Here is a 12,153-nt window from a genome sequence, read left to right as displayed (position 1 = left end):
AGTTCACAATGATGTTCACACCCATATTTTGTGTATGTAAATTTATGTGTATATAAAAAGCCCTTATAATTTTACTTTTATATGTAATTATAAATATATGCAGACATAAATTAAAAATGAGGATCTTGTGTTCAAACACATCCACACAATATAGCTCAAGCATATTCATGAGATTGTTTACACATCATAACAGATTCTGTATAGATACAACCTCTAATTTTTAAAAGAAGATTTTGAATTCTGTTTTATTTTTATGCAAGAATTAAGGCATTAATCTTAAAATGTTTTTATGTTTCTCATACTAAGACATTTATAAGATAATTTAAGATTTTATTTTTCTTAATTTGAGTAAATTATCATCACCAACAATGACTTGCATGTTTTCCTTCTGAAAAACAGACTATAATAAAAATCATAATGCCACTTCTCCACACTAACATCTTTAAGAGGCAAGGAAGAATATTTTGGAGATGGAAAATGGAAGCTAATTCTCAACTTTACACAGTTAATGGTTTGTATGGAACCAAAACTTGAATTCCTGGGTGCTCATACTAGAGGTATATGTAAACCTGTAATACCCTGTATACTTCAGGTAGCTCATTATTGTGGTGATGATCTGTTTATCATTTCAGAGCCACAAAAGACATAGAGAAGAGCAGAGGTCTGAAAGAGTTGATGAAAAATCCATTCATTTGCTAAATTAATAATTCAGTCATATAAACTGCTGATCTTAAGGTTGCTCATACAGTTACATCATGATCACACCAGAGATGACAACAATCTTTGGTTATCTGAAGACAAAGATCAGGCACAAACTGACCACCATAGTGGCTCAAACTTTATCAGAAGAGCTCTGATATATGCATATTAGAGTGAGGTATGACTAAAGACACACAAAAAATAGAAGTCAGGACAACTATTACTTTTCTCAATGTTTTCACATGTAGGTATTTTCCAATCATGACTGAGTGTTGACTGCAATATTTTAATTATTTCGATCTTCTTTTACTAATGAGGAAGTGTGGGAAATAGCAGCATGACTAAAGCACAACTTTAGAAATGATTATAATTAACTTTAGACAATATACAGAGGTTTAATATAGAAATACCTCACCAGTATAGTACAATAAAACAAATATAATGCATTATTGTATGGGATGCTATGCTGAATTTTTCCTCAGAGTTATAGACTTTTCCTCTGACCTCGAATAAATAATGTCCTTCTGCATTATGCTAAGACATACAGAAGGGAATTCGGGATTATTACAAAGTTCCCTGTACATTCAGGTTTCAATTTCTCCAGGCATAAGTAATGAGCTCTAAACTGCAAAACCCAGGTTGGCATCATTATGCATTATGAGTAATTACTTTTAGTAAAAAGTATGTGAGTGATATGTACCTTGCCTCATTTCACAAGAAAGTAGAACGGGTGGCAGTGAATATACCTGTTGCATATAATCCACCTAACTTAAGTAACCCCTGGGTCCCCAATTTAGTCCCTGGAAGTGCTTGGCCACCACTAGAGGGAGAAAGCCCTGGCAGCTCAGCTCAGTGAAGGTACATTCCTGTCTCAGAGTTGCCTAGATACTGAACTTTTCACAGACTGTGAATCTACTTCATTCCAGGGTCACTGGGTGACTCCTTTTTATATCAGAAGCTGCTATTCTATCAGAAAAAGGGGCACACTTTGGGTCTCTAAATCTGAAACTCTAGGATCTCCCCAAAATACTTCCATATTTTAATAATAACATATTGCCCTTTGCATTTCAAGAAAACTGTGCTTGAAAAGAGAAGCAGATGGGAATTGTTGAAGGTGTTCCTGACCAAACCCTATTATCCACTCACCAATGATCAGAGAATGACTGGCCCGTTTTTACTACTCTACTCTCCTCCATTGATCATCCACAATTCATCTAGTGGTAATGGACTTCACTACCAAAATGTCTTCCTTCAGACTGTCTCCTTCTGTTTCCACTTTTATAAGTCAAGATCTAGTGGGCTTGATTGAGAGTGTGATCACCCCTCTCTGTTCAATTCAGAAGGTAAATATTTATTTGAGCATCTACAGATACTAAGCTAACTTCTGTGAACAAAATGTAAAGTAAATGAGATGTCTATCTTTGAGGCAAGACACAATTAGCAGAATGTATTTTAAAAGCATAGTAAATGTTAATCACAAGGTAGAGAGAGAGATTATCAGGGATAATAAGTAGGACTCTGATTTAGTCTGGAAGAATTAGGGAGGATTTTCTCAATGAAATAGCACCACCATTGAACCTTGAGGAGGTACAAGTAAGTAACTTGGTAAGGAAGTATGAAAGAGTAGTAGGGTAGAGGGAAAGGTAGGAGTCTCCAAAGGTATCATGAAGGTAGGAAGTGGCACTGTATATGCACACAGTTTCCATAACCCTATGTTGGTGATCGAGAAGGCAGGTGGTTATGGATTGGTGGGGCAGTAAGGTAGCAGGTTATAGAGTTATTTGAGCTAAGGAGTTATGAATGATGAGGGACCTCTGAAGGGTCTTGATGACACTTTTAGAGTAATAACAGAAAAAATTGAACTGGGATAGTCAAGAAGTGAGTTCAGTCTCATGATTTGGCCAATCACACAGAGTCTGGAAGTTATAAGTGGATTGAAGATATATGTAACCCAGTAAATTTAACTGAGTCAGGAAGAAGCAAATGATTTCAGCTGTTACTTCATTTCTTAACTTTGTTCCTGTCTTTTCCCCATAGGGCTAACTAGACTAGGTTTTAAGATCCTGAACTTTACAAGTGAGAGAATGTTTTTCTTTTTGTCTTTGTTTTGTTTTGTGTGGTACTGGAGTTGAACCCAGGGATACTCTACTACTGAGATACATCCTTGGGTCTTTTTATTTTGAGACAGGGTCTTGCTAAATTACTGAGGCTAGCCTTGATCTTGTGCTCCTCCTCCTCTGCCTCCCATGTGGCTCAGATTATAGGTATGTGCCACCACACAATAAGAGTTTTAAAAGGTAGACCTCAATGCTATAAAATTCACCTTCATGTTATCCCAGTGTTATTAAAGCTTCTATACAGAACTTCAGTTCTATGGAATGGGGCCACCTCTTTTATGCCTTGATCAAGTTACCTGTCTTGGTAACACATGGGGTCCAAGTCATTTATTCACAGGGCCTCTTCCTTCTCAAATATGGGGAAAAGACAGGAACAAAGGTAAGAAATGAAGTAACAACTGAAATAATTTGCTTCTTCCTGACTCAGTTACATACATCTTCAATCCACTTAGAACTTCCAGACTCTGTGTGATTGGCCAAATCATGAGGCTGAACTCACTTCTTGACTATCCCAGTTCAATTTTTTCTGTTATTGCTCTAAAAGTGTCATCAAGACCCTTCAGAGGTCCCTCATCATTCATGACTCCTTAGCTCAAATAACTCTATAACATTGGTCCCCCAAATTCTACTCTTTCTCTGAGCCCCAGCCTAAACCAGTCGAGAGAATTCCCTGTGACCCTAGCCTATCTTCCTTTCGCTCACTGGAAGCTGTTGACCTGTTATTTTCCCCTTTCTGTGCATTTCTCTTGTTAAACCATGTTAGACATCCCTGATCTGGTTCTCACTGGGTAAGAAAGCTTCAGGAGACAGTGTTCTGAATGCCACATTGGAAACCACACGTTCCTGCTGTAGTGTTCGTTGTGTGTTCCCTTCACCACCCAGGAGCCAGAGGTAGATCCTGTGTCCTGTTCCTCCCAGTTTACCAACCATCATCCCATTGTTAGTCCAAAGTAAAATTTGTCTAAATTCAGGAAAATACAGTTGAAGCTCTCAAAGGATATTAACTAAGTAGTCTATGATGATGCCAGTGTGTACAGCATCCCTGGAGGTTGTGCAAAGGACAGTCTACCTACTAAGTGAAAGCACAGACCTTGATCTTCCTGTAACTATTCTTATCAGGGTTCCTCAGAGAGATAGCTGGTAGGAGACTTAACCAAGCAGAAGGCTACAGGTAACAGAAAGAAAGCTGTAGAATTTAGTAGAGTTTAGGAAAACTACTGAAGTAAGTAAGTGAAAGGGCTTGAAATCAAGGAAGTCTGATAAATAGGCAGAGGTACCAGAATCAAGAAGGAAGGGGAGATTTTTTAAAGTAGTATGGGGGACTTGTTGAGGCCAAGAGGCCCTTGTACAGGTCCTGCCAAATACAAGAATGGCTGTGGAAATATAAAGCAGAGCCTGAGACTGGAAGAAAAAACATTCACTTCATTTAGACAGATAGTGATCAAATCAACGATGGGACATTTTCCAAAAAATCCTCCCTGACCAGCCCTAGATGTATAATTCTGTACAAGTTAATGCAGATTTTATTTGCATGGAATGAGATAAAGGTGAGGAGAGGAAGAAGAAGGAAGGAGAAAGAAGTGGAGAACAGGGCAGAAGAAGGAACGGAAGACAGGGATGGACATTTCAGCATAATCTGGGGTATAATAAAAAATGGCATATCATGAGATAAAATGAAACCACAAAGATAGTCCCATTATACTGTGGAATAAGAATTTAAAGATATGAATTCCAGTTCTCAAATAGTAACTCGTGTTTTTCAGCAACCAACTAAATTTATGTCTTCTTAGTTACGTGACTTCAAAATGATTAGGTGGACTTCCTAATCTCCAAGGTCTTGCCTACTTGAAGCTTTTATGTGTTTTTCTGGTAGTAATTAACAAAGTCTGAAGTAAAGAGTTTTATATTCTGGAGGTTAATCACACATTAACTTGAGATTATGTTTTGATTGCAGGTGACTACAGAAGAGTGTTCTCATCACTCCTAATAAGAAATGCAACTATATTCTAAGATACTTGTCACTTTAAAAGACTTGAAGTGAAACAGTAAAAACATTTTGGAGAAAATGACCAGCATGTGCCTGGGCCATAGAATGAAGAATAAAAATCATTTTGATAAATTTTCTAAAAGTTATTCCCAATGATTAATATAATAACAATACTTTTTAAAGTTCATGCTTTAAGTCTTGATATTCTGGCTACTTATTGAACATATAGAACTTATTTCATCCTTCATGAAAAGTCTTGACCTAGATGCAAAGACTTGTCTATAAGTTTCACCTGAAAATTGATCACCATGTAAAGGTGAGTTGACTTCTACAAGTGCAATTATTTTCCAAATATATATTTATGTACATGCAAACATAAGGGCACAGAATTTAACCTGTTCAAATAAGTCAATAATGAAGATATTTTCTTTGTCTATTATCTTTTACCTTCCTTAGAGATAGCACAAAAAGGAATAATAACAAAACCAACCAATCTAGAACTCCTTTGTGCCTTACCTATCCAAGGTAAGAGAGAGAATACAGTTCAATAGTTTTTAAAAAATCAAGCTTTAATGCTATTTCAGTAGACACTGTGTAAATAGGATCAATATTAAAGTCACCTCATTTCCTGTGACAGTGTAGTGATGACCTTATGTAGTAAACAAATGAATCTATGGCTCTTTCCTTTGTTTCCTCTTTCTCGATTGAGTGTGGACCTCTATGACTGTTGACATATGTCTCAAACCATACAAGACCTTGCATTTTTAATGCATTCCTATTAAGTGTTGTCCCGAGCATTTTATAAAAGATTTCTCACACAGTAAAATTTTCCCTTCTGTATACACCTCAGAACCATTAAATAAACAAGAAGCAAGAATCAGGCCTTCCCCCAAACTAATGAAATGAGAATTTCTGAGAGTAAGAAATATATGGCTTCTGTGCTTTTAAAAACTTCTCCAGTTAATGTTAACATATTGCCATGGCTGTGAACCACCTAAAGTCATCACTTCTTCAACTAGAAAGGATCTTCACTTGAGGATCTTGTTACAATGCAGATGCTGGTATGCTCTCGATGCTGGGATAGACTCTGAGATTTTGGGTATTAACAACTGACTGTGTGAGACTTAAGATGCCCATCTGTGGATCACACTTAAATTGCCCAAATCAGTATTTCTTGAAGTATGACCCAGACCTGAAACAACAAGTTTCAGGCAGCAACATCGCCTGAAAACTTGTAAGAAACTTTTAAGACCCTTCTAGAGACCTACTGAATTAGAAACTCTGGAGGTAGAACCCAGGGTGTGTTTTAACAACGTTTCCATGTAATTTAGACAACACTCTCAAGTTTGAGAAACACTGGTCTTAAAAAAGAGTTCCCTAAAGTCTAAACAAGTAGCTACATATGTTTGGAAAACCACTGATACTTTCTGCTTGTGTAGTGCTTTGCATTTCAACAAACTTTTTTTTACTTTACCTCTTGTTATCTTCTTAAAACAACTCTATAGAGTAACTAAAATAGATTGTTTCAGCATTCTGTAAATGAAACTGCAGCTCAGAATAATTCAGGGATTTGCTCAAAGTCATAGCACACAAGGATAGATCCAAATTTAGAGACTAGGTCTTGTGAATCTTGCAAACTAACAGGGAAGACATTCAGAGAAGAAGAGGGCATGTGGCTATACCACATAGCAAAGGCTAAAGGAGCGGTATCTCTCAAGTTCAGGTAATGACAGGGAGGGACCAGCACATTCAGGCAACTTCCTATCAGGTGAGTCACAGCTGTTTGTATTTGGAACTCTCAGACCACAGTAAAATGCATTAATCCTTTTAGGCCTGAGTTTGCTGTTACATGGAATCAGGTTTGAGAAACACAATGCTCAGCCCTCACCCACAGACTCCATGGCTGAGTCATGGCCTTTGGTTGTTCTCTCCACATTTCTACAAACAAGTCATCTAAAGTCAAATGAAACAAAACACAAAAGCCACCTTTACTAGGTAGTGTGTATATGCACACTTATTTATGCATTCTGTATTTATGGAAATACAAATAACCACAATTTGCATTTGTCCCAGGAGATTTGCCTGCTGTTGTTTCCTGGGACATAATGACAACAAATGATGTAAATCACAGGTACATAAACATTCTTTAAGAAAGTGTATATAAAATGTCATATTCCCAGATGATAAATATTATGTTATACTCCATTATTTACCACATGTATTCAATACAGGATTTTAGGGGCAATGGATGATTCTTTGTATCAGTGATGACCAATAAATTTTGATTAGCTTTAGAGATACAGCTACAGAAAAAGAAAACTTCATAATTCTTACTCATTTGCCCTATAGACACACAAAGTTTGTTTTCAAATGGTAAACAATAAGTAGTAGAAAAGTCACATATTATGCCAGGAGTTTGTATGAGTGTTGATACTTTCTTGGTGCATGTAGGCATTCTAGATGCCTTATAGAAAATAAACCATTTTTCCCTTGAAGTTTGCACAGAATCTTCACATTTTACTGTCAAATGATCACATCCTTTTTGGTTGTTTCTTCTTTCCCCCCTTAGAATAGAAACAAATAGGGAAGCAATGATCTAGAATTTGGAAAAACTACATATTAACTATACTTACTAGGTATATTTGCTTTTAAAATGTTACCATCATAAAAAGTGATTTTAATACCCAGGATACATTAAAGAGGGTCCAATGTGTGAAACAAAATCTCAATACTTCCAATTTAAAATATTTTAAATCACAATATTGTGAAGTTCCTGCATTTTTATCATATGTGTATTTATGCTGTGTCCACATATGTATGTATATGTGATATTTACAAAGTACACTTTTGAACAGATGTATGATAATATAATGCATTATGCAACTGGCATGGTCCTTGGGATCAAGTATTTCATGATTATCTTTTCAGACATATGGTGCTGATATTGAAAATAAGATCAGAGGGATTATTAAAAGTAAAATTCAAAGTAAGTTTTGGAACACTTCCTATTTTGTCTTATCTTTAACTTATCAAGAGAACTACATGATTTCAGTCCATCAAGATTAAGCAGGAGCCAAGTTTCTTTGGGTGCCTGTGCACAAGGCTAGAGATTTGGAAGAACCAGTGTTAAAAATTCACCCAGTAAGAGATGAACACCTGTGCTCGTGGGGTAGCAGTGAGGTAGGTGTGCTCCATTTAGAAAAACACCTAGGCTGCATAATGAGTAAAGTCCTTTGGATAAATGTGTTGGGCACTTTTCTGTGAATTATAAATGTAGATAATGGTTCATTTCATCTAAGAAATGAGCCCCAGGTACTGCTGCTACTTCTACTAGTCTGTGGATAATACTTTGATTCTTCACTGTTGGGTAGAACTTAGTATTATTTTCATTAATTCTTTATAAAATTTCCCTTAAAGATCTGGAATCTCACCTAAGAAACCATCAGATTAGCTGTACATACATAACTGTTTTTCCCTCAAGTTTTATTACCATAATTCTATAGTCTTTGTTTTTTTTTCCAAAAGGAAATGACAGAAAGTTTGCAAGATTAAAAATACACCCTCCTATCATGATACACAATTCTTAATATAAGATCATGATTATATAAAAATGAGCATCAATTCCCTTACGAATACATTTTACATGGAAGTAAGGCACTGAAGGCAAATGTTTTGGAGACAAGTTGGCCAAACTTCTGTCACTAGACCACCAGAATTACAAACCTCCTTTGTCTCCTATTGCCATTTCACATTATTCAGGGCTGCAGACTCACTGAGAGAGGATATTTTTTTCTCTCCTTGCCATTTCACTTTCTCAGTGCCAAACAACTACTGTGGCTTCCAAATGAATCAAGTTCTCTCCTTCCTCTCCTCCCTGGAAACTCATACTCCCAGCAAAATGTCACAAATAAAGTGGAAGCATGCCTTTCCCAGGCTAGACTTGTAAACAGAAAGCAAGAGCACCATTCTTCAGCAGGAAACTGACCCAAAAAGCTTACTGGATCCAGTTAAAGAGATTGAGACGAAGGTCAGCTTAAAAAAAAAAAGAAAAGGAACTCTCTTTAGAGTTCCTTCTGATAGAGCTCCACCAACCCAAAAATAAAGCCTTGTCCAAGGCAAAGGAAATTAAAAAGAGGAAAGGGCATGATAGGTGAGGCTTAGGGAAGCAATGGATTCTCACAGGTGACTTATTTGCATGCTGTTTATCTTCTCTTTCCCAGGAGCTAACTGGTTCTATATTTATTCTCTTTTCCCACAACCCCATTTCCACACTATAATATGTATTAAAGTATAACATTTTTAAAAACTCCATGTATCATAAACAGATATGTATGTAGTGAGACCACATCTCCTAGATTTGGATTCAATACTTTTATTATTCTGAATTATCATTTACACGTTTATCTACCTCTATGATAACTATAGCTTAAGATACAATGATTTGACTTAGAAAGACCTTACAAAGTTCACCAACATTCAAATTAAAAACTTGTACATTCACTTTTTTCATATTCAACCTGGAAAACTGAAAAATCCTACCACTAGATATAGCTTAAATTTATGTAGTTTACTTCACTAATAAAGGGTTAATGATGTTAGGGAATATGGATGTTAGAAGTTGAGATGGCATACTTGTGTGTTTGCAAAAACACTTTCTGCATTATGTCCAATCCCTTTGCAAACAGATAAATTACTCTATAAATCTTATTGCTCCATGAGGATAAATCATACATGCAGGTTTACCAGGCTGGAGAGCTACATGGGAAAATCTGCTTTGGATAGTATGATCTTTGGGATTCATAATCACCCAATATTCAGGAAATGAGTACTTACACATTAGAATTTCCTTACTTTTTTATAATCTGGGACAACATATTTACACACAATACACATACATACACACACACACATACACACCATTTTCTTCTCTAACAAGACTAGAGATCCCAAAGCAGGACACTCGGTGACAGCCAACCAAATTTATTTCTGAGAAAAGAAAAGAAAACTTTGCTGCTGTAGGCAGCTCTGCCACAGAACTGCTCCCTTATGCCCCAGGGTTTATGCACTATCAGCTCCTTGCACACAGATTAGAGGTTTATTTTCTATCACATACTGTTTTTTATTGCCACAACCAGCAATATTAGCTAGATAGATAGACCAACACTAGGTCATTTTATTTGGAGGAAATGGGATTTTAAAAGATCTCCAAGGAGAGCATTTTCTTCTCTTTTTCTTCCTTTTTTTTTTTTTTCTTTTTTAAAAAATATTATCTGCCAGAAATTCAAGTAAAGCTGAAAAGGCAAGGGTGGAGGGAAAGGAGATAAGAAAAACACAGGAAAAGCAGTACGGAGCTTTTTAGAAATAGAATAATGACAATGACGAGGTGCCATTTGAGTCTCTCTAGCTCACTGTCCCTTATAGGGGTCAAACTCCCAAGGACTTGGGACTCTTCTTTTCCAGATTTCAATTCCAAATTATATTTCAGAGTTTGGCAGAGCTATACAAAGATGAGAGTTTGAAGTCAATAATCATTTTGATTATGCCAGGTTAATTCTCTCACAACCTCTGAGCTTAACGCTTCTATTCTTAAATGCCAGCAATTGGGCAATATTTTTTCTTCTCATTCTTGTGGTGATTTCTAACCACATTCCAAAAAAGGCTCAGTAACCAACAAAAGTTCTAAGATTGATTTATTTCCCTCGGTGTCAATTAGAAGATCTTTACAGGAAGTCTTCTATCTCCGAACTACTGCTGGTGCTGGTGCTGGCAGACTGAGCCTGGATGTAACACACACACACACACACACCCCGGAGAAGCAAGGAGAATGCAGTACCATGTACCACTCTTTGAGAACCATAATTCAACAACTCTTCTTTCTGAATTAAGAAACGTCAACAAAACTCTAGAGTGCAGAGCATCAGCAATTTACAAAAGCAAGAATACTGCCCGAATTCCACTAATTCCATAGGTGAAGTTAGGCTTCCTTGATCAGAGAAACAACATCCAAAGAACCAAACATTTCACCAGCACCATTGGTTCCTGACAGGGACCAGAATTCCTTTGAATGTTGTTGGCTGTGCGACTGCCAGTCAGTGAAAGGAATACACACACACACACACACACACACACACACACACCAGGAGCCTGCAGCATCGGCACGCGCGCACACACACACACAAACATACACACACACAAACACACACACATACACACACAGAAGCGCGCGGGAGAAAAGTTGCCCAAAAGCCCTACCTGAGGATGGCCGTGTCCCCCTGCCTCACGGTGATGTTGTCCGTGCCTCGGTTAAAATCCACGCTGCGAACCGGCAGTCCTGTGGGAAGAAGGCAGAGCAATCTCAGTAGGACCAGCGGCAACTGTTTCCGATCGGGCTGAACTCTCCCGACCATCGTGGCCAAGGCGAGGTGCGGGTCCGCGGGGTGCTCCGAGGGGTGTGCGCGCTGCTCGCCGTGGAGAGGGGCTTTACTAACACCGGGCTGTCATCAACCGCCAAGGCAGGTCGGGCTTCTCCAGTCTGTGGCCCCTTCCACTTTGCCACTCTCTTCACCCCACCTCAGTCTCTTTTCCCTCTAAGTCTTAACAAAGCCCTCATAAAACACTAGCAGGGGTGAGGAGGAAAGTCCGAGGAACAAAATTTCAACAGAGAGTACAAATGCAAAACCCTCTAGAAAGGATGAAGAGAGGACTGCCAAAGGCAGAGGTGCTTCCCTGGTCTCTCTGTGACTGGATGCTCTTGTGCCAGCGTCGGAGCTGAGCTCCTTCCCTGTGTAACCCACTTTCCCAGGCCGGCGAGGGAGCCGGCTCCAAGCTGCCAGGGAGTGTAAAGAAACTGCCACGCAGCAGCAGCGGCAGCCCAGAGTCTCTCTCCCCCTCCTCCCTTCCTGTTTCTCCCTCCAGTCCTGGCTGTCTCTCTATCAGCACCTCCCCCTACCCTGCTGGTTTTCAACAGCCCCTCCACGTCATCCCCTTCTCCCTCCCCTCGGCGTGGCCCCTCGCTTTGCACAACTGCCCCCTTCAGCAGCAGTCAGCCTCAATGAAAGCCCGGTGTGCCTTTAGGTTGTCAGGACAACAGCTCCATCAGAGGAGGCCTGGCTGATTTCCTTAAGAGGGAATGGAGCACATGGGGACTGTTCAAGACAGAGGAGAAGGAGAAGGACTTAGGCCATAAAGGAACAGAAGAAAGAGTCCAGGAAAGGAGAAGGAAAGATGAGGAAAGAAGGAAAAAGAGATAGGCAGGAAAAAGGCAAACCTTGCCAAATGGAGTGAAACAAGACTAGAAGGCATGGGGGTTGGGGTGCAAGTCCTGAAAGATGGGCTAAGGAATGTAAAACT

The 12,153-nt window shown here is 38.5% G+C and overlaps 1 protein-coding gene across 2 annotated transcripts in view; it reads right to left on the bottom strand.

Moving 5' to 3' along the window:
- The window catches only part of Lsamp (limbic system associated membrane protein), a 596,100-nt gene extending 584,389 nt beyond the window's left edge, over window positions 1-11,711 (bottom strand). For both annotated transcript variants that reach the window (XM_047564164.1, XM_047564165.1), the window contains exon 1: window positions 11,056-11,711. In XM_047564164.1, the coding sequence (XP_047420120.1) occupies window positions 11,056-11,210 (155 nt within the window). In that variant the 5' untranslated portion in view covers window positions 11,211-11,711. The remainder of the gene's footprint in view (window positions 1-11,055) is intronic.
- Window positions 11,712-12,153: the final 442 nt, after the last annotated feature.

The sequence above is a fragment of the Sciurus carolinensis genome, chromosome 9 (genome assembly GCF_902686445.1).
Source record: "Sciurus carolinensis chromosome 9, mSciCar1.2, whole genome shotgun sequence".
Classification (NCBI taxonomy): Eukaryota; Metazoa; Chordata; class Mammalia; order Rodentia; family Sciuridae; genus Sciurus; species Sciurus carolinensis.
This window is presented reverse-complemented; position numbering and strand designations above follow the sequence as displayed.